Source organism: Heterodontus francisci, chromosome 27, assembly GCF_036365525.1.
Source record: "Heterodontus francisci isolate sHetFra1 chromosome 27, sHetFra1.hap1, whole genome shotgun sequence".
Classification (NCBI taxonomy): domain Eukaryota; kingdom Metazoa; phylum Chordata; class Chondrichthyes; order Heterodontiformes; family Heterodontidae; genus Heterodontus; species Heterodontus francisci.
Window position 1 is genome coordinate 56,758,621 of NC_090397.1, and position 20,287 is coordinate 56,778,907.

At 44.6% G+C, this 20,287-nt stretch overlaps 1 protein-coding gene across 1 annotated transcript in view; it reads left to right on the top strand.

Annotated features, from left to right (window-relative positions):
- Positions 1 to 303: 303 nt before the first annotated feature.
- The window catches only part of LOC137384951 (striatin-interacting protein 2-like), a 32,970-nt gene continuing 12,986 nt past the window's right edge, over positions 304 to 20,287 (top strand). The window contains exons 1-12 of the mRNA XM_068059662.1: positions 304 to 450; positions 2,445 to 2,514; positions 5,348 to 5,422; positions 6,302 to 6,436; positions 7,895 to 8,015; positions 10,385 to 10,453; positions 11,058 to 11,164; positions 14,332 to 14,459; positions 16,796 to 16,978; positions 17,279 to 17,487; positions 18,418 to 18,483; positions 19,988 to 20,051. Of these exons, the coding sequence (XP_067915763.1) occupies positions 304 to 450; positions 2,445 to 2,514; positions 5,348 to 5,422; positions 6,302 to 6,436; positions 7,895 to 8,015; positions 10,385 to 10,453; positions 11,058 to 11,164; positions 14,332 to 14,459; positions 16,796 to 16,978; positions 17,279 to 17,487; positions 18,418 to 18,483; positions 19,988 to 20,051 (1,374 nt within the window). The remainder of the gene's footprint in view (positions 451 to 2,444; positions 2,515 to 5,347; positions 5,423 to 6,301; positions 6,437 to 7,894; positions 8,016 to 10,384; positions 10,454 to 11,057; positions 11,165 to 14,331; positions 14,460 to 16,795; positions 16,979 to 17,278; positions 17,488 to 18,417; positions 18,484 to 19,987; positions 20,052 to 20,287) is intronic.

Consider the following 20,287-nt stretch of genomic DNA (forward strand, 5'->3'; position numbering starts at 1 on the left):
GATTTACTGTACATGTCAATTATGCATTCTACCAGAGAGACTTGCTAACTTGCTATGTTTCGAAACATCGAATTTTCGTCCTGCGGCTCCCAATAGTTTTTATTTTGGGCAATTTTTCTTGGAAAAAAAGGCTCGTCAGTTTAAAACAAAAAGATTGCGGGCCTGTGCTGTAACTATTCTCTGATCCCAAAGGTGTTTGTCCCAGCACCTCGCAAAGGAACCGATTGGCGTCCCACCCATCCAATTATAGGCCGAGTCAGCTTCTAGCTCCCGCCTCCAAATCAGTTGTCCAATGAGGAGTGAATGGGCGGGGTTCCGAACGCTCGCACTTGGTTACAGAATGTAACAGAGTTTAGTATCCGAGTGAGGATGGAAGCGGTGAGTGTAGGTGGTGGTAGCTCGGCATCCCGGGCGAAGGAGCTCTTCCGAAACCAGCGCAGGGAGTCGGAGGTGAGTGTCAACCTCGGGTTTGGCCGGCAGAGTGACATCAACAGGTGAAAGGCTAATAATAACCTGGGTGGGGGTAATGTCAATGTCAGTCAACCGATGGGAGCAGCTGCCCCTGGTCTGTGACTGGTGACCGGGAGCAGCTCCACCACAACAGCAACAGTGGCACAAGGCGATGGAAATAGACGTGACAGGTCAACATGGATCCATACAACTTTCTCAAGAAAAATTGTGTAAGAAGTCCAAAGCTTTCTGTTTTAAACAACAAAAGCAGGTTCGGCCAACTTTTCAAGATTGTCTACTGACAGAGCCTCATTTAAAATATACGGTGTCATTGTAAAAGACGTTTAACCTGCTCATAGGGCTGAAACCAAGCCAGCTAATTAATGTGACGTGAAATCTGGATTGTATCCTATCTGGGGAATATATCCCTCCCTAACTCTCTCTCTCTTTCATTCCCTCTTTGTGTTTGTCATCCCTATATCTCTTTATCCCTCCCTCTTGTATGCCTTTATTATCTCATGCACCTTCTGTCAGCCCTCATCTCACATTCGCTCCCCCCTTCTATCTCTCTTTCATCCCCCTTATGTGTCTCACTCTCCTGTTGACTCTTGATCTCTTGTTCCCGCCCCCACCCCGAACTCTCTCTCTTTCATCCCAATAGTTATCTCACCTCACCATTCTTTCATACCCTGTCGCTTTATTTTCCCCTCTCCTGCTCTCTCATCTACTCACTTTCCATTTTACCCCTCTCTGTTCCTATTCAATACTTGATAGTCAGCTGACCTTTGGGAAGATGTTGCTTGTTCTCAGTAATCATCATAGTACAAGGGAAAGATGAAGATTTAGTTGAGGGAAGGGGTCTCGCCTGAACTTGTCTCCCTTTGATCCACTTTGTTTTCAGTTGGCATCTCTCCTTTGTGCGCCAGCCTGCAATTGCCCACCATTTCATGGAATGATTGTATATTGCCTATTTGGCTGTGTTAAAGTGAATGATCTCAGGATGAATTACTGTGGTTTGTTTCCTGCAGAGGACGCTGATGGTGAGCAAAAGTTTGTGTTTGTGGCAGTCACATTAGTGTCACTTCTCATTTGTCCCTTTAAGGGTCCCGATGTGGGGAGTGGGCAACAAGGATCTCCATGTGGTTCATGTGAAGATTGTGGCATGGTTGTCGAATATAGAAGGAAACTGACTTCATGAAGAAAAGAAAGATTGCATCATGTTTGTTTCCAAACTCTCATTGTAATTCCATAAATTGCACCAGTGCCTCAGTGTACTGTGTGTGCATGTCATGGTTTAAATAATGTAGAAAGAGGAGGAGGTCACTCAGTCCGAGTCTCTCTTGCCATTCAGTTAGATCATGAGTGATATGTACCTCAACTCTGTTTATCCGCCTTTGTTCCATATTCCTTAATGCCCTTATCCAACAAAAATCTATTGATCCAGCTTATCCTCTATGGTACTGCCAGTCTCTGGACTGGTACTTGCTCAAGTACAGTCGAGCCGACGCGCCACCTTGGGTGATGATTTCTGCCAACTCCTCAATTTCAATTGACCCAATATTGCTAAGCAGGAGAAGCAATTTAAGCTCTGTTATGTGGGACATAAAGTTAGATAAAGTCTGTAGTAATCCTTGACTTGCCTACTTGGGGTCCAGGAAGCAATATTTGGGAACCTTCCTTTGGAAATGACATGGACTAGGTAGAGTGGATCACACACGATCAGGCCGCTGGTATATTACAAGGATTCCTCCTGTGCAAATCCCAAACGGGTGGCACAAATGGATTGATGGGCCGCATGGTTCCCACTTTAAGTCCTTATCGCGGAAGTGGGCAGCAATTAACCTCTGCTTGAGCAAGTTTAAATTTACCAGGATTTTACTCCTTGAATTATAGTTGCAGTAAAGGCATTGCTTATGGTTACAATACTTTCATGACATAAGGTGGTGATGACAATAGAGTTGAAACCAACAGAAACCTCCTTTGCCAATTTTTAGGGTTCACTGGATTTTCCTAACCTAGAGTTTGAATATGAAGATTCAGACAGCATTGTTGCGGAACTTTCAGGTAAGGTGTATTGTGCCTGAATTACTCCGTTTATTACAGTCCTGTTTTTTGAATCAGCGAACATGTAATTTTTTTTTTTTGATAAACCTTTGTCTCAGCAGCTGTAGCGAGTCCTGTATCTCTTGGAGAAGTTGCTGATATAGGTGGATGTAGTTGGCGACAATGAACGTACTTGATAAAAAGAATCAATAACTTGCATCTGTGTAAGAAAAGAAGAAATTGCATTTAAAAAGCATCTTTCATGCCTTAGGATGTCCTAAAGCATTTTAGTCAATGAAGTACTTTTGAAGTTACTGTTATAATGCAGGAAATGTGGCAGCCAATCTGCACACAGCAAGATCCCACAAACAACAATAGGACCAGATAAACTTGCATTTATATAGCACCTTTAATATAGTAATTGTCCCAAGCTGCTTCACAGGAGCAATTATTTGACACTAAGCTATATGTGGAAATATTAGGACAGGTGACCAAAAGTTTGGTCAAAGAGAGAGGTTGTAAATAGCATCTTAAAGGAGAGGTGAGAGGTTTAGGAGGGAATTCCAGAGCTCAGGGCACCAGAATAGTAGAAATCTTTTATTCTTGCTTGAGAAGTGGACAGAGGCTCAGTTAAATGTCTCCTCTGAAAGACAGCACTTCTGACGGTGCAGCACTCCCATGGTGATGGAGAGGTTTGTTGGCATACATATGGAGGCTGCCTCCCTGCCTGTGGGTAATATTACTGAGGAGCCACACATGTCTGGGAAATAGGAGGGGGCCAAGGGCAGAACCTTGCAACAAACCACAGGTGACCGTACAGGTGTGGGAGGAGAAGCCATCGTAAAAGTTGTGCGGGCTGCATTGGCAAGGTTAGAATGGAAGCCTATGAGGCCAGAGCCATGCATGTGGAACATGTTAAAAGCCTCAAGACGTTAAGGGGGAACAGCACACCACAGTCATGGTCACTCTCAATGTTGTCAGTCACTTTGTGTCATCAGAGGGATAGAAACTGGATTGAAGGGATTTGAAGAAGGAAAGATGGGTGTGTTGTTGAGTGAAGATACTTTTCAGAACCTTAAGAAGGCTAGCTTTAAGATGGGGCAGTCATTGCAGAGGACAACTACAGACCTTTTAAGGAGCAGAGTGATTCTGGTAGTTTGTAAGAGTGCCGCAGTGCCAGAGGAGTTGATGAAGTCGCAAGCATTAGGCTAATGAGGGCCAGTTGAGTGTTCAGGAGCTGGGGGGCAGAGGGAAGTAGTCAAGGGAGTGCAAGGTGCAGGAGCTGGGGGAATATCTATAGAATGGTGCGAGTTTGGAGCTGGATGTGGACTGAGGGCAGAGGCAGCTAAGCAACAAGCCGCATGAATTCCATAGACTGACATCAGATTCTATCTGGCTGTGGATTGGAGGAGTGTGGGGGAGGGGTTACCTATTGATTCTAAGGATGTGGGTGTCAGTGGCAAGGCTGGCATTTATTGCCCATGGAAGGTTCCTTTTCCTTCAACTGCTGTATCTCTTTGGAAATTTGATGCAACTGAATGGTTTGCTTGGTCACTTGTTGGTGTGAGACTGGAGTCACATGTAGACCACTGGGTAAGGATGGTGAGTTTCCTTCCTAAAAGACATTAATAAACTAGTTGGGTTTTTACAGCAATCTTACAGCCTCATGGTCACTTTTACAGAAATTATTTTTTAATTTCCCAATTTTTTTTTAAACTGAATTGAAATTCTCAAATTTGCATGGTGGTATTTGTATTAACGTTTCTGTGGCTGGTTGGAGACACCAATATGCCTTACAAAGGGTAGGGTTGAGGGAATGGTTATGAATGGGAGGACTGGTTATGCAGGATGAGGCTGAATAAAGTCAGTAAAGTGGAGAGGTTGTATGAGGGGGGCAGGAGGAAGTTAGGTGTAGGTTACAACCACTGAGGACGAGGTATTGCTTGGTGCAAAGTTTGAGCAAGGGAAGAAATTTAAGTGAAGAAGTCATTAGCAAAGTCCTAGATTTGAGGGGAAGGGGTGAGGTAAAGAGTGAATTGCTAGAGGAGCAAAAGGAAAGGTCAAGGTGGAGCCTGCGGATGAAAGCCATGCCCCCTTGTGGTGGGGCACGTGGTAGCTGCCATGTGTTATCACAGGTTCAGCCAGGGCCAGGTGACCAATGTGGCCGTGAATGAAAGGCGACTCATTTGCAAGCGGGTGGACAATTTGTAGTAGCCCTGTGCTGAAAGGGGTAAATCTGAGAGGAGAATAGAGTTGAGAAAGGAACAAGGCAGAGGTTAGTGAAGTTGCTTCTCGCAATGGATCCCAGGCAAGTGTTTGCTGGGAGAGGCAGGACAACAGTGGTGGGTGGGCATCGTGGATGATCAAAACAGAGAAATGCCATGGGCCTATTCTGGTGAGACTTGAGCTTGGGGTTGTGGTTTAAAAAAAGTCTGTGGAGGAGAGAGACCACACAGGAAGAAAGAAGATGAGGGGAGGACTATTACGGTAAGGTGGAGAAGAATGGATGATTAGGATTGGAAGAAAGCTGGATATAGTGGGGAGGGCCATAGTGAGCTGACAAACACTAGGGTCTGAAACAACTGAAAAACAAATGAACATGAGGTAAACTTGAAAAATAAATGTTGAAAATTAATTGAAAGAAATGAAATCATATTTAACAACATGTTTGAGAAGCTAATACAGAAACCTCCCTAAAGTAGGATTCTGCTAAACCCAAAGTATAAATTAGCAAACCTCACGTAAGATTCCAGTTTTAGATAGATCCCCTGCCATCACTGAGAGGCAGACAACAAGGAGGAGACTCTGTCCTGCTGCATAATGTTGAACGATCTTTCCTTTTCTCTTTCTGCAGAGCTGTACAGCTACACGGAAGAGCCCGAGTTTGCTGCTAACAGGGATTGCTTTGAAGAGGATTTCGCGATTCATGGTAGTGGGAGTTTGCAAAAGGCAGCAGCAAGGGTCCTCAAAAAACCCACAGTTCATCCACTAGATTAAATCTTGAGTTTGAGCAGGATTTTGATGGAATCTGATATCTCAGAATTGGAGGGGAGAAGCCCGGCCCTAGAGATAGAGTTATATGTAAATACCTTTTAATGATGAACGATGATCGCTAGAATGGTACCCAGTGATGTGGAGAGACTGGAGAAGCTAGGGTTGTCCTTCAAAGAGAAGAGCAGATTAAGGGAAGATTAAAGAGATGTGCACAATGTCATGCAGGGTTTTGGTCGAGTAGATAATGAGAAATTGTTTCCAGTGGCAAAAGGATTGGTAGCAAAGGACATTCAAGTTGAGGTTTAAGTTGATTGACAAAAGAGCTGGAGATGAGGTGAGGTGTGAAATGTTTTACATAGTGACTTCTTGTGATCTGGAATGTACTACCTGAAAGAGTGGTTGAAGCAGATTCAGTAATAACTTTTGAGGGGGAATTGGATAAATATATGAAGGGTAAAAATTTGCATAGCTAGAGGAAAAGCAAAGGGGAATGGGAGTAGTTGGACAGCTCTTTCAAAGAGCCAGCACAGACAACGATGGGCCAAATAACAACCACCTGTGATATTTTTGGGGAGGGGCGTAATACGTTCAAACAGGAAGAGTTTCTCCCCCATCAGTCTTTTTATTTTTTTTTGTAGTCTGTCTCAAGTTCCTGCAGATTAGGGGTCACGTTGTTCCCCTTGGGAATAGAGTGAATTGGGTCTGAGAACCTATGGAGACCCAGAGCGGTTTGTTCAACCCTTTGGATGTTTAGAGGGGTGAGGGATGTGAATGTTGGGCTCAGTGTAATTTAATACCCTTTTGTCTCTCGCAGGGAAGGGCAAGAAATGGGTCGAGCTGGAAGAGAATGAACATAAATCCTATTTAATGAGGCTGATGGATGGATTGGAGGTGATAAACAGAGGGAAGAGACTTAAGTTTGCCAGAGCCATTCTTTACCTGGCCCAAGGTAATTAGCAGTGACAGTATAACTCCTTTCTTTTCTGTTCTGTTATGGAAGTCTAGTGGAAAAATTAAACTAGCAGCATAGATACAACCAAAGCTAACTCATGTAAAACACAGGCACGGAGCCTTAACTCCCCACAAGGATGTCTAGCACCCCAACTTTCATATCATTTACATACCACTAACAAGTAGACAATTTTGTCCACCAGTCATGTACAGTATGCTGTTGTGGAATCTACCTCAGGGCAGGTTCTGCAAAGTTTTTCCCTGATCTCCCTCTTTTCTTTCCCTCCCCACCACCACCACCCCCCTGCCCCCAACCACCCACATACAAGCCCACACTCCGACATGCCAGTCCTGCACTGTCAGGTACAACCTTTTCCTGTTCTGGTGCTTCTGCTTAGTGTATGAAGATCCCATGGCACAAGTCACAAAGTAGGGAGTTCTCCCCAAGTGTCCTGGCCTGCATTTTAGTCGTTTATCTCATTGTTGTTCATTGCTAGGTAGCTGCACCTCTAACACTGAAGTCCTCCATCAGTACTGCATTGGAGTGTCAACCTAGATTATGCACTGACACCCTGGCATAGGTTACGAACACGCAGCCTTCTGACTTCAAGACAAGAGTGGTATGAACTGAACCAAGCTGCTATTTAGGTGGTCAATAAAGATAAGGAATATCTCCCTTATATATAATGGAGATTTGTTTATTTATGTGCTATCTATTTATCTGCCTGCAGTGAGGAGGCAAACTCCATTTTCTAGGAGATGATCAACAGACACTTACTTAATTGTCTCTGGGGAGATCTCTTACAAATTTCTTTATAAAATTCTTCCAGTGGAGATGTGCACCTCTCTCCCAAGCAGCCAACACTCTTTCAAATCCATCATCATTGTCTCAACATATGCCGTGCCAGTGGAGATCTGATAGAATTAACCAGTTTGGAACAGGCACAACCCGATTGCTAATGGGCAGTTGGAACCATAAAATGTATGACTGACAGGGTGCCATAAATTACCAATCTAATACAGACAGACCACTTGGTATAGCATAAAATTTGTGGCAGCAGAAACTTTACACCTGGTTTGCCAGTGACGTGAAAGCAGTTGTCACTGAGCCTAGGTAGCAGAACTGCAGACCATTCCATTCCTATAGCACTGGCATAACTTCCATTCCTGAACAGAAAACCACACCCTCTTCCAGTGTTCCCTATAAGCTGCACACAGCAATCCAGAAGGCACTGCATAGGCCGCTCACAAGTTGTCCCGTTTTAGGTACCGTGCAAAAAACATTAAAGGAACCACACGTTGTAATGGGCAAGCCACACATGAAAAATAATCGGAGGGGACATTGCGCTCTTTTCCCACCCCCCCCCCCCCCCTCCCCCACCAACCCCAACTAAAATAGAACATCTTTTCCTTCTTCCTCCTGCACCTGACCTCTTGGTTTCGATGCTCCCTGCAGGTGTGTTTGATGACTGTTACACAGAAACCGAAGTGGTACATTGGGCTCGGTACAACGTCTTCCTTCTCTATGAGATGGGCACATTTGGGGTGTTGGTGGAGCTCCTCAATATGGAGATCGAGTGAGTGAAGGAGGGTACCTACCAGTTGGCGGTAATGATCTGTCTGCGGATTATTTTTCAGCGTGAGGTAGATATAGGCTTGCGAGCCCAGTGGAAGCTACTGCGGGGTTTGGGTTGTCGGGGTGTTGGTTGGGGTCCAGTAAAACCATAGGCTGGGACAGGTGCTTGACAGTGGAATGGCTGGTCTCCATTGTTATGGAGAGGACTACCCACACCTAGGGTGGACAATTGGGAACTAGCATCTTTTCAAATGTGAATCTTGTATTATAAACATACATCAGTATGCCAGACACAGAAATGAAAACAAGTGCAGTATAAGCAACAGAAAGGAATGTGAGGTAGTTGATACACGAGGAAATTATAAATAAAAGATGCTGTTCAATGAAATGACTTGCGCAAGTATTTATTCTACAAATATTCTGATTGGTCAGTAGGTTGGCAGATAATTGGGAGTTTAGATGATGAAACTTCTGCTGTGCATTGTCCTTGTCCCTTGTTTCAAAGGCTGTCGAGCAGTAACTCCGCAGATGGTGATTGTATATCCCTGAAGGGAGACATGAGCCTAGAGATGGACTCTGCAAAGTCGTGACATCAATGTGATGGAGTCACTGAATACAGCTGGGGTGGCAGTGGTGGGGTGCCAGCTGGTGTTGCTACTGGATTCGAAACAAGGCAATATGGTACCTATTTTTAAGTAAAATTCTAAACTAATTGCAGACCCATTAGTCTTTCATCAGTAACTGGCAAGGTAATCGAACTGAGCATTTGGAACCAAGTTGAGCCCCTGTATGGAAATAGTCTAGCTCGGGTCGGCAACCTTATTAACAAGAAGAGGCATTTTTTTAAAAAATTAGTCTAAAATGCAATATCTTAAGAGCCTGCAATGCTGTATGTAAATGCCACTAATAATGAAAAACAAGAAAGAGACACATTTCAATAACATTTTAAAGATTTTTATTAAAAAAGTTGAATTGACTTTCTCACAAGTACAATGTTAAAGTTTAAAAAATTGAAACAAGCCATTTAATTACCATCAAAATGGGTTTGATGGATCAAGGTCACGAACCGCACATGAGTCCTTAATGGAACTGCAGGTTGTAAACCCCCGATCTAGCTAATGGTAGCCGGCGCTGACTCAAGCTGTAAGATGTTGTTTAAGGAAGTGACATCCTAAGTGGATGTTGAAAAACCCAATGATATAGTATACCTAGATTCCAGAAAGCAATGAGGTAAAAGTTGGAGGTGAATAAGGAATTGAATGAAAGATTGCAAAGCAAGTACCAGTTAGGGAAGTGATGTTGGGCTGAGGAGATATAATGACTGTATATTGATGCTGGGGCCTCCGCTGTTTCTGATCTACATGAATGGTCTTGATTTAGAAATTCAGAACACAAGTTCACAGATTAAACCAATATGGGTAGGAGAGTTTGGTAAAATAACTAAGGAATTATAGACAGACCCCGGCAGCATTTACAAGTGTGTAGAACCAAGATGGAGGAAATTCAAACTAGTGCAAGGTCTTCTAAATGGAACAGAAATTTAGGGACATAATGAAGGTTACTAACTAGGTTATGGCAGTGACTGGAAAAAAGATCTAGGAGTGATAGTAGACTCAACAGTGACCATGCCTAGTCATTGCAGAGCAGCCATTAACAAAGGAAATCAGATGTTGAGCCAGATCAGTGGAGGTTTACGATTGAAGCTCTTAGTTCTCTGCTTAGGCCAGACCTTGAACAAGGTGTTTAATTCTAGTCACTAAGGCACAAGGGAAATACCCAAGGCCTGGAAGCAGTTCAGAGAAAGGGCATGAAGCTCATCCCTAGTGTCTGAGAATTGAGTCGTGAGGAAATGTTGGAAAAGTTTTCAGCTTTAAAAAGAGATGATCAGGAGGAGTCTTTTTAAAAAAAGAGCATAGCTTCAAATTAAACCAGGAATATAAGTTATGGGGATGTGGAAACAAGTTGGTGAAAGGCCAATTCAGGGTTGGTGTTAGGAAGTACTTCTTCAGGCAAAGAGGTGACCTGTTCCTGGAGTGGTCTCTGGATAGAGCAGTGAGAGCATAAACTTCAGATTCATTCATGAAGTTAGATTCTCTGGTAGGGAGAATCATAGAGGGATGTGTTAGATAGGCCGAATGGCCTCCCTCATTTGGCTGTTTCTTTGTGAACTATTGCCAGTTGAGATCAGGTAACAGACCCGAATTTGCACCTGGGACCTTTGATCTGTACTGCTGTGTTTCATGCCAAACTGAGCCAACAGGGTAATCTCTGAGGGAATTAGTTGTATTGTACATACTATAGAGTTTATGACCGTCACCTTGTTAATGGAAGCATGCAGTTGGATGTAAATATAATTCTGTTTATACACAGCAACACCCAGGCGTGCAGCAGCTCCCTGAGAAAACCAGCCATCTCTCTAGCAGATAGCACTGAGCTGAGGTAAGGGGATTGACATGGGTGCCTGAACGAGAAGAGGTAGCATTTATCAGAAAATATGTCTGACGCATGTTCCAGCTGTTACCTGCATATGTTCTTGGTCTTCAGTCCGTTTCCTTTCTTGGAAACATTGGCTCACACTGTGTTGTCAGCCACACTGGTACTTTGCCCAAATCCACTTCCTTCATGTGTGCCCGTGGACAATGAGTGTTGCCAGACTATTTGACCCAGTCGAGCCTAATCCATCTGCACATGCCCAGTTTCCAGCAATCAAGCACAGGGTGGGGAGGGAGTAGTTTGTTGACTCCATTTCTTTTCCTTCTTTCTCGATGATGGCAGTTCACTGAGGCCAATTTTAGTGGCATTCCAGCTAACTGACTGTGGTCAAACTTCATGCTCTGGTTGATGTGGTCTGGCTGCTGTACTTGCATACTAATTGATGTGTCCCTTTAAATTAAAGTAAGGGAGGGCTTTAACTCTACATTTTCGCACTGCCCACTGAGATGAGCTTTTTTCCCCTGCCATCCCAGAGAGTCTCAGTTAGCGTTCCACTATTTGGTGTTTATGTGATGCCAATCTTGACTCTCGGGCATGGCTGATATTCCAGGGTGCTGCTCAATATTATGTACCTGATGGTGGAGATCATGCGCAGGGAGGTGGAGGATGACAAACCAGAGTGGAGTTCGGCGAGAGACGGATTCCGGACTGAATTAAGTGAGTATGGTCCCTTCCCTCCTGGTGGGAATTGATCAACTAACCTGACTTTCATTCCACTATAAAGCTTTTGGCTTTTTTTTTTATAGAGACAGAAAAACTTGCATTTATATAGCACCTTTCATGACCTCAGGATGTCCCAGAGTGACTTCCGGCCAATGAAGTGCTTTTGAAGTGTAGTCACTATTGTAATGTTGTAAAGAGCTGGCACAGGCATGATGAGCTGAATGGCCTCATTATGGGCTGTAAGGTTCTATGAACTAATAGACAAACCAACACTAGCAGCATCCCGTTGAAAGCAATGAACTGGCTCACCATTTAGTGTGTCTACCCTCCTGAACCATCAGCAGAAGCTCAGTGCAAGATTATTCATAACATAAGAAATAGGAGCAGGAGTAGGTCACATGATCCCTTCAGCATGCTCTGCAATTCAATAAGATCATGGCTCCACTTTACCACCCTATCCCCATATCCTTTGATTCCCTTAGTGCCCAAGAATATATAGATCTCCGTCTTGAATATACTCAATGACTGAGAAGCCACAGCCCTTGGGTAGAGAATTCCAAAGATTCACAGCCCTGAATGAAGAAATACCTACTTACCTCAGTCCTAAATAGCTAATCCCTTATCCTGAGACTATGACTCCTAATTCTAGACTCAGCAGCCAGGGGAAACAGCCTCTCAGCATTTACCCTGTTAAGCCCCCTAATATGTTTATATGCTTCCACGAGATCACCTCTCATTCTTCTAAACTCCATTCTACTCAATCTCTCCTCATAGGACAGCCCTCTCATCCCAGGAATCAATCTAGTGAACCTTCGTTGCACCTGTTCTAAGGCAAGTGTATTCTTCCTGAAGTTGGAGCCCAAAATTGAATGCAGTCCTCCAGGTGTGGTCTCACCAAAGCCCTATGTAATTGCAGCAAGACTAACCAAGCCCCTTGTAATAAAGGCTGACATAACATTTGCCTTCCTAATTGCTTGCTGTACCAGCAGGTGAACTTTGTGATTCATGTACAAGGATCCCCAAATCCCTCTGAATCCCAACATTTACCAGTCTTTCACCTTTTTAAAAATAAATTCTGTTTTCCATTCTTCCTACCAAAGTGGATAATTTCACACTTCCCCACATTATACTCCATCTGCCTCCCTTATGCCCACACTATATCCCTTTGCAGCCTCTTTGCTTCCTCCTCATGGCTTACTTTCCCACCTAGCTTTATATTGTCAGCAAACTTAGAATACTTTGTCCCCTCATCTAAGTCATTGATAGAGGTTGTAAATAGCTGAGGCCCAAGCACGGATCCTTGTGACACTCCACTGCTTGTCAGCCTGAAAATTACTTCCTGTTTTCTGTCTGTTAACATTCAAAAACATCAGTTGTGCAGAAGATTGCATGCGGGCACAGTAGCAATGAATTTTATGCACATGTCCCCCAAGACCTAAAAACAGACTGCGGCAAATAGCAAGAGGTCAGTCAGTATTGAGGGGAAGGGTGGGTTATTGATGATCTGGGTGTAGACCCTTCATCTGAACCCTTGTGCATTCTGATGAAGGGGCCTGCATCCAAAATGTTAATAGTTTGCCCTTTCACTCCACACAGGTGCTGACTGACTGGATCTCTGCTGCCAACATTTTTTTTAAATTTCAGATTTCCAGTTTTTGCTCCTTGTCTTTTTAGTGTGACCACAAGTGTTGTGTAAGCTGAGGTTTGTTTTTTTGCGGGGCTGGGGGTTGTTGGGGGAGAAAAAGAGAGAGCGAGATGGGAAACTATGTTAACTGTTTAAAAATAAATGCAAGGTGATCATTGCAGGAATCTCGTCCAGTTCCATCAGTTGTAAAGCAAGTAATGTCCTGGATTTTATATCTGATGCAAGTTGTATTCTCTGAGGTAATGACCCAGAAATTCATATACAGAATTTGGGAAGACATAACCAGGGCACAGTGAGACCAAAACTAGGGCCCAAAAATATAAGATGGTCACCAATAAATCTAATAAGAAATTCAGGAGAAACTTCTTTACTCAGAGTGGTTAGAATGTGGAACTTACTACCACATGAAGCAGTCGAGGCGAATAACACAGACACTTTTAAGGAGAAGCTTGGTACGTTGGAGGGTGAAAGGAATGGATGGATATGCTGATAGGGTGAGATGAAGAGGGGTGGGAGAACACCAGCAGGGCCAGTTGGGCTGAAGGGCCTGTTTCTGTGCTGTATCTTCTATGTAAATGCTCCAGTGTAGCTTTAAGTGTGTTTCTGTGCACTGTTAAATGCCCCCAGTTGACTTTAAAAAAAAAACTAAAACTAAAATATGGTTAGTTTTGGGCTCCCCAGGTTAGGGGCAGATAAAATCAGCCAATCACCTGCTCGCTGTGCAGTAGCCTCTGCTGAGCATCAAGTTAGGGTGGAGATGTGGCTTAGCTCCAATGCACCCTGTGGTTGAATAGTCTACTGCTGCTCTCTGTCTGGGCTCGCACATCAAGATTGCCCATTTTGGGATGCTGGAGCTTGACTGGCAGACTCAGAGCTGTACCTCAGCATGATTCAGAACTTAGTGTGTATTGGCAAGCTATTCGACTGCAGAGTGCTTGCTGGCTGACTTCACTCCTGTGCTCCACTCTTCCAGCAAGTGTCTCAGGGTGGTGAGTTGATATCTCCCTCAAACCTATCCCACCCCAGGCCATTTCTACAACCTGTACAGCTGCCTACTCCAAACTGAGGCCACTGGTTTGTAAAAGCATGTGAGGGTGTCTTTCTATTGTCATTGGGCAATCACATGGGATAGAACCAAATATCAGGATGGATCAGGTGTGAATTTCCTCCTCTCTCTTTCTGAAATATTCCACCCTACCCCCAACTGTCTTGTGCCACTCCAGATAACACGGAGCTATTGTTGCAGTTGTTATGTGATTGGAGTTTGTAATTGGAATGGGTTTAGCCCAGGCTGACCTGGACTGTTTCTCAGATAGTTCACATGGTCTTTGTAATTGGTATGGTAAATGGAGTTGAGGTGTTGATCAACCATGACCTAATTGTGGGCCCAAGTAGCTGAATAGCTTCCTCCTGGTGCTGAAAGGATTCCTCCTGAACCTATAACTGTTTAGTCTGGACTGATCCAGATTGTTTCTCAGTTAATCCTTGTGTTGATGAATTGCATCTCGTTCCTTAGGTTCCCCAGTGTATAATGGTGAGCCCTTTGCTGTTCTCCTCTTCTCTCTTGTTAATAAATACTGCAGTGGATACACTCCACATTGCCCTGTTAAGAAGGTGTTGCTGCTCCTTTGGAAAACGATTCTGGTAGGTCTCGTGTGCTTATTTTTAAACTCCCTCTATGTTTTACTTTGGTTTATTCTCAGGATCTGGGCTTTGCTGGCAAGGCTGGCATTTATTGATCATCCCTAATTGCCCTTGAGAAGGTGGTGAGCCACTTTGAACTGCTGCGGTCCGTATGGTGAAGGTGCTCCTATGGTGCTGATAGAGAGGGAGTTCCAGGATTTTGACCCAGCGACAGTGAAGGAATGACTGTTTATATGTCCAATTCAGGCTGATGTGTGACTTGGGAAAACTTGGGTGTGGTGGTGTTCCCATACTGTCACCCCCGCCCCCCCCCCACCCCCCACACCAACAGCCACCCCATCCCCCTCCCCCACTCCTGTAGGTGTTGCTCCTCGCTGGGATACGGTGCCACTGGTACATCAGCACTCTGGTATCTCAGCCAAGTAGCTGTCCTCAATTCATTGGTTCAGATAGCTATTTGGCTGTGGAGAGCATCGCAACAAAGTCCGGCCCTGGTCTTGCTCTTGCCTGAGGTCTATTTGCAGGCATCTTCCAGCAGGGTAGCCATCAGGCACGGGAACCTTCTCTCACCCTTGCAGAGGAACTGAGGCCAAATGTCCATCACTGCCGCCAACCCTGCCGAGGTTGACTGACAGCACAGACTGGGGTCTCGAGTCCAGAATCACAGACATGTGAAGTGGTAGTGCTCCTTTAAATCACCACAAGGCCTCTCCCTACCCTATCTGAGTCCACATGCACCATCTGCACTGGGTCACTCATTGACCTTTCACTCCATCAGTTAGTGGCTGCCCTGTTCCTGCCCTCTAGAACTTCCTCCCTATTTCCATGCCATTCCCCCTCTGCTTTCAGAAACCCTCTCCTTCTGTGGCTTCCCCTTCCCCACAAATCTAACCCCCCTCTGCTTTCTCTCCGCGATTGTTTCCCCTGAGTGTAAAGCACTTTGAGACTTTTTCCTGCACATGGAGAGTGCAGATTGTCTTACGCTGATATACCTCGCACTGACACATGTACCCAACCTGACTGAACGGGCATTAGCCCACTGCTGTTGAGCTGGGAGCTGCTTCTCATCCCTCCCTTCCTGTGAGGAAGCTTCGCTGTCCTGCTTGATGCCAGTCTGAGTGCCATTGTGGTGCCATCAAACATTTCCAGTACAATCCAATGGGCCCAATAATCACAATTCCTATGAATTGAACCAAAAGTGTATCCACAAACTCCTATGTTCATCATAAGAGTTTCTTAAATTCCCGATGGGTCCATGTTATTGTACTACTCTTAAATGGAATGGATCCAGTGATGATGTCTACCACCCCTCTCCCCCACCTGCCCCAAACCCACATTATGATGATTTTTTATCAGAGAGCCCCATATTGGACTGGTACCCTGAAGATGGGTGTCACAGACCTTGGTGTTACTCCACTATAGGCAGTAAAACTGACCAGATAAGGCTCGAAGTCAAGTCCTATTCTATCTGCAGTGACCAGTCCAGACGTCGGTCACTGGTTACATAGGATGGGCAAAAGGAGTTCTTCTGGGTGCGAAGAAATGGCTAAAGGTGAATTGTGCTTTATTTTTTGATAAAGTTTGTGCGCATTAAGGACAAGTGTATTGATGATTCAAGTTCTAAGTATTAATGTGTCTTTTCGGAGTAACATTCATGAGAGATGTAGATGAATGAGCCAGCCGCTTGGATCGGCATAATATGAATAGAAAAAAAGTTTTTTTTTCTGTACTTTATATTGCACAGAAGGAGTCCATTCAGCCCATCATCCCTGTGCCAGCTTTCTGGTAGCTATCCAATTAGTCCCATTCCCTTACTCCTTTCCCCAGAGCCCTGCAGATTTTTCTTTTTCAAGTATTTATCCATTTCCCTTTGAATCTGCTTCCAGCACCCTTTCAAGTAGTACATTCCAGATCATCATAACTTGGTCCCTAAAATACATTCCTCCTCATCGCCTCACTGGTGCCTTTTGCCAATTATCTTAAATCTGATTGCTGACCCTCCTGCCAGTGGAAGTAATTTCTCCTTATTTATTTAATCAAATCCCATGATTATTTTGAACACCTCTATCAAGTCTCCCTTTAACCTTCACTGCTTTGAAGAAAACAATCCCAGCTTCTCTAGTCTCTCCACATAACTGAAGCCACTTATCTTTGGTATCATTCTAGTAAATCTCCCCTGCACTTTAACCAAGGTCTTGACATGCTTCCCTGTTTTGTGATCACTAATTATAAATGTGTAATGTTACATTGACCCTCCACTCCCTCAGTGCTCAGGTTATACTTGGTGTTATTGGGTGGATGAGGTCATTTGATTAAACACCTTCCTTTGTCGCCAGTTTTGTTTTGGAGGGTTTGAGAAACTCCAGGAGCTGAAAGTGGAAAATCGAGTGAAGCTGGGCCTCCCTGCTCTGTTGGAGGACAGTATCCAGGTGACACGAACCCTGCGAGCCACCTCTCCCCCAGCATCGGCCATGGACATCCTGGAGCAGCAGCAGAAGCGAGGCCGCAGGGGCAGGAGGGTAAGATCCATCTTCAGAGCTGCTCATCCCCCTCTGTGATTCATGGGAACCAGGAGAAGGCCATTGAGCCCATCAAGCCAGCTATGCCCATTAGATCATGGCTGCTCTGTATCTTAACTCCATCTACCTGCCTCGGTGTCTTATCCCTTAATGCATAACCCAACAAAAATCTATCAATCTCAGTTTTGAAAGAAAACCAAGGGGTGATGAGCTGACGGACAGGCTATGGGTTGGGGGGGGGTGCAGGGAGATGCGCTGGCAAACAGTTGGGATGTGTTAACTATCTGGTGTCACTGGCAGGTTCTCATGAAGCAGGACAGTCTGGATATCTACTGTGAGAGGGACGAGTCTCGGGAGGAGGATGACGAGGCAGATGATGGTGACAGTGGGATTGAGGGAGAAGTGGATCCACTGGAGAGGGAGGCACTGATCCAGGCCCTGCCTTCCACTCAACTGGCTTCAGAAAGAGTGTACTTCCCCCGGTGCCTGCCCTGGGCCACTAAAGTCAGGTCTGTGTAAATCAGCGTTACTTATTGACATCTGTCAAACATATGGGCTGAATTATTGGGGCCCCTGGGACACCGGGTGGGTGATGAAGGAGGGGGGGGAACCCCATAAAATAGCGACGGAAGGTGGCGGGTGACGTGCCCGTCGCCTTCCATCACCATGCGATTTTAAATTCCTTAATGTGATTCATTATAGGGACGGGAACGCCGATGCCTGAGCACTGTTAAATAGAGCGAGGGATGGGGGGGCGCGGGCTGGTCTCCAAAGGGCCAAGTTGGGTTCCCCTCGCCTTTTGGGCCCTGCGCGGGACCCTACCGACTCCATAAAATCCAGCCCATTGTATTTTTAACTTTTTTTTCGTCTGATTGTGTAACTTCCTGTGAAAGGCATGCGACTTTACCCCCATCCCTCACCCCACCCCTCATCCCTCACCCCACCCCTCATCCCTCACCCCACCCCTCATCCCTCACCCCACCCCTCATCCCTCACCCCACCCCTCATCCCTCACCCCACCCCTCATCCCTCACCTCACTGATTGGTAGTTCCCTGGAGTTATGTGACCTACAGCAAAAAGGGCAGATCAACTTGCTCCCGGTCACCACAGATCATGGAGCTAGCTGAGCACCACGGCATTCCTGGTGATTATCTGATCAACATCCTTCCCTTCACTCGCATCCCCACTTGATCTCTGTTCAGTGACCCTCCCCCGCTCCACCAAGTGCACATATCCACAGAAGATTCCATTCGATCTCCATTCAGTGATTACCCACAGCCCCTCAACGTACACACATGGTGAAGTATCTCGATGACGTGGCTCTTTATAAATGTTTGATTTGCTTCCATTGGAATGATATGCTGCACATTCTCAACTTAAAGCTTTTTTGCCTCCGATGCGAACATGATTCTCAGTTCTGTTCTACTCACTTCCGCAGAGAGAAGGACATTGAAGATTTTCTGGAAGTCAGCAGATGCAAGTTCATCGGATTCACACTGGGAAAGTGAGTGGGAAAGCAATGTTACCTGTGCATGTGTCTATTATATGTATACCTGTGTATATCTCCTGTGTGTATCTTTGTTGTCTGTATATACTGCTAAAGTTTTGTCTTGTCACTCAGCAATGATACTGGGCCAATTACAATAAAATATAAAATGTTTGCGAGGGTGTTCCCGCAGCCTGTCTCCGAGTGTAACTCCTCCGCGCTGACGTTCACCCTGTGTAACTCTCTCCTTACTGCCCGTCACCCTGTGTAACTCTCTCCTTACTGCCCGTCACCCTGTGTAACTCTCTCCTCGCTGCCCATCACCCTGTGTAACTCCTCTTTCGTTTTCTATTGATGTAATGATTTGGACATGTGTACAAGAGGAATGATGCTGATATCAACTTAGGGAGATTGTAAGATTGGGAGAACGTGAGTATACCATAAGTGATAGGATTGTAAAATGGGTAGAGAATACAGAGATCAGTGGCAGAAGTACACAAAGTGCAGGCAGAAAAAAACATTAAAAATAGCAACCGGGTTTGTGTTTTATATAAAGGCCTGCTGAAAACAAAAGTGAGGCAGTGCTATTAAATTTGTACAAGACCTGGGTCAGACCATAGTTGGTGTATTGGGTTCAGGAGACTCTATGATGGGGAAGATATTAGAACCATTGAAAAGGTATGGTGAAGATTCGTTAGAATGATACCAGGAAATGAGAGGTTATAGTTATGAAGAAATGCTTGAGAAATTGGGCATTTTTTAAAACTGGAACAGAAACGTTTAAAGAGGATCAAACAGAGGTTTTCAAAACTTAGCAAAGTTTTGAAAGGGTAGACCAAGAGATTGTTTACACTGGTTTGAAAATCGATTGCCGAGTGGCACAAACTGAGGATTAGTCAGAAAAGAATGGAGGAGCAAGTTAGTAGAAAGTCTTTCTTCAAATCTTAAAACATAATCAAAAATTGGATTTTATTGGACCAGAAACAATTAACAGGTAGAGAGAAATGACGAGGACGTGAGATTAGAGAGTTCCAGCTAAAGAGCTAGCATGTGTGTGATGGGCCAAATGGCCTGTTGTAAATTAATGTAATGGTGATTTTACCCTGCATATATCCTACTCTCAATTTTGTTGCCCTGTATGTAACTCGCTTTCAAATATTCTGTATATTTAGAGCAAATGCAGTCAACTTTGTCTATGTTGAAAATGCTGGTCCCTTTAATGAAACAGGACTTCATTCATGTTAATAGAGAGCAGGTGATGCTCATTGCAACTTGCATTTAAGGGCTGGGTTTTTCCCCAGTCTGGGAGCTACCTCTGGACAGGGAGTTAGTCTAGAAGGGAAGAGTGGGAATGGATATTTGGACCGAACTGTGAATTGACAATAAAACAGTTGTGTATCGGAGAATGTCATTGGCTTCCTCATTTTGGTGAATGAATATCTGCCTGTTTAACAAACTTCACCAATCTTTTAAGTGTTGCGTGCTCGTTGATTTAAGATGTTCTTGTGCTTTCTGTTTCCAGTGACACTGATACTTTGGTGGGTTTGCCCAGACCCATCCACAAAAGTGTGAAAACCCTGAAACAGGTAGGAGAATAAATGCTGAATATAATTCTTCTGAATCATGCAGAACTTTTATTTCTTCAAAAACAACACACACATGCAAATATTTTAGCGAAACAGCAATAACAGAACTGCTGTTTTCCAAAAGAAAACATGCAGCAGGTGAGTCAGTACCTGGCAAAGGTTAGGATGGTGATTTGAGGAAGACCCTACATCAGAACTGCAAACATCTTCACCTTAACCTGCCTTTTCTCTCTCTC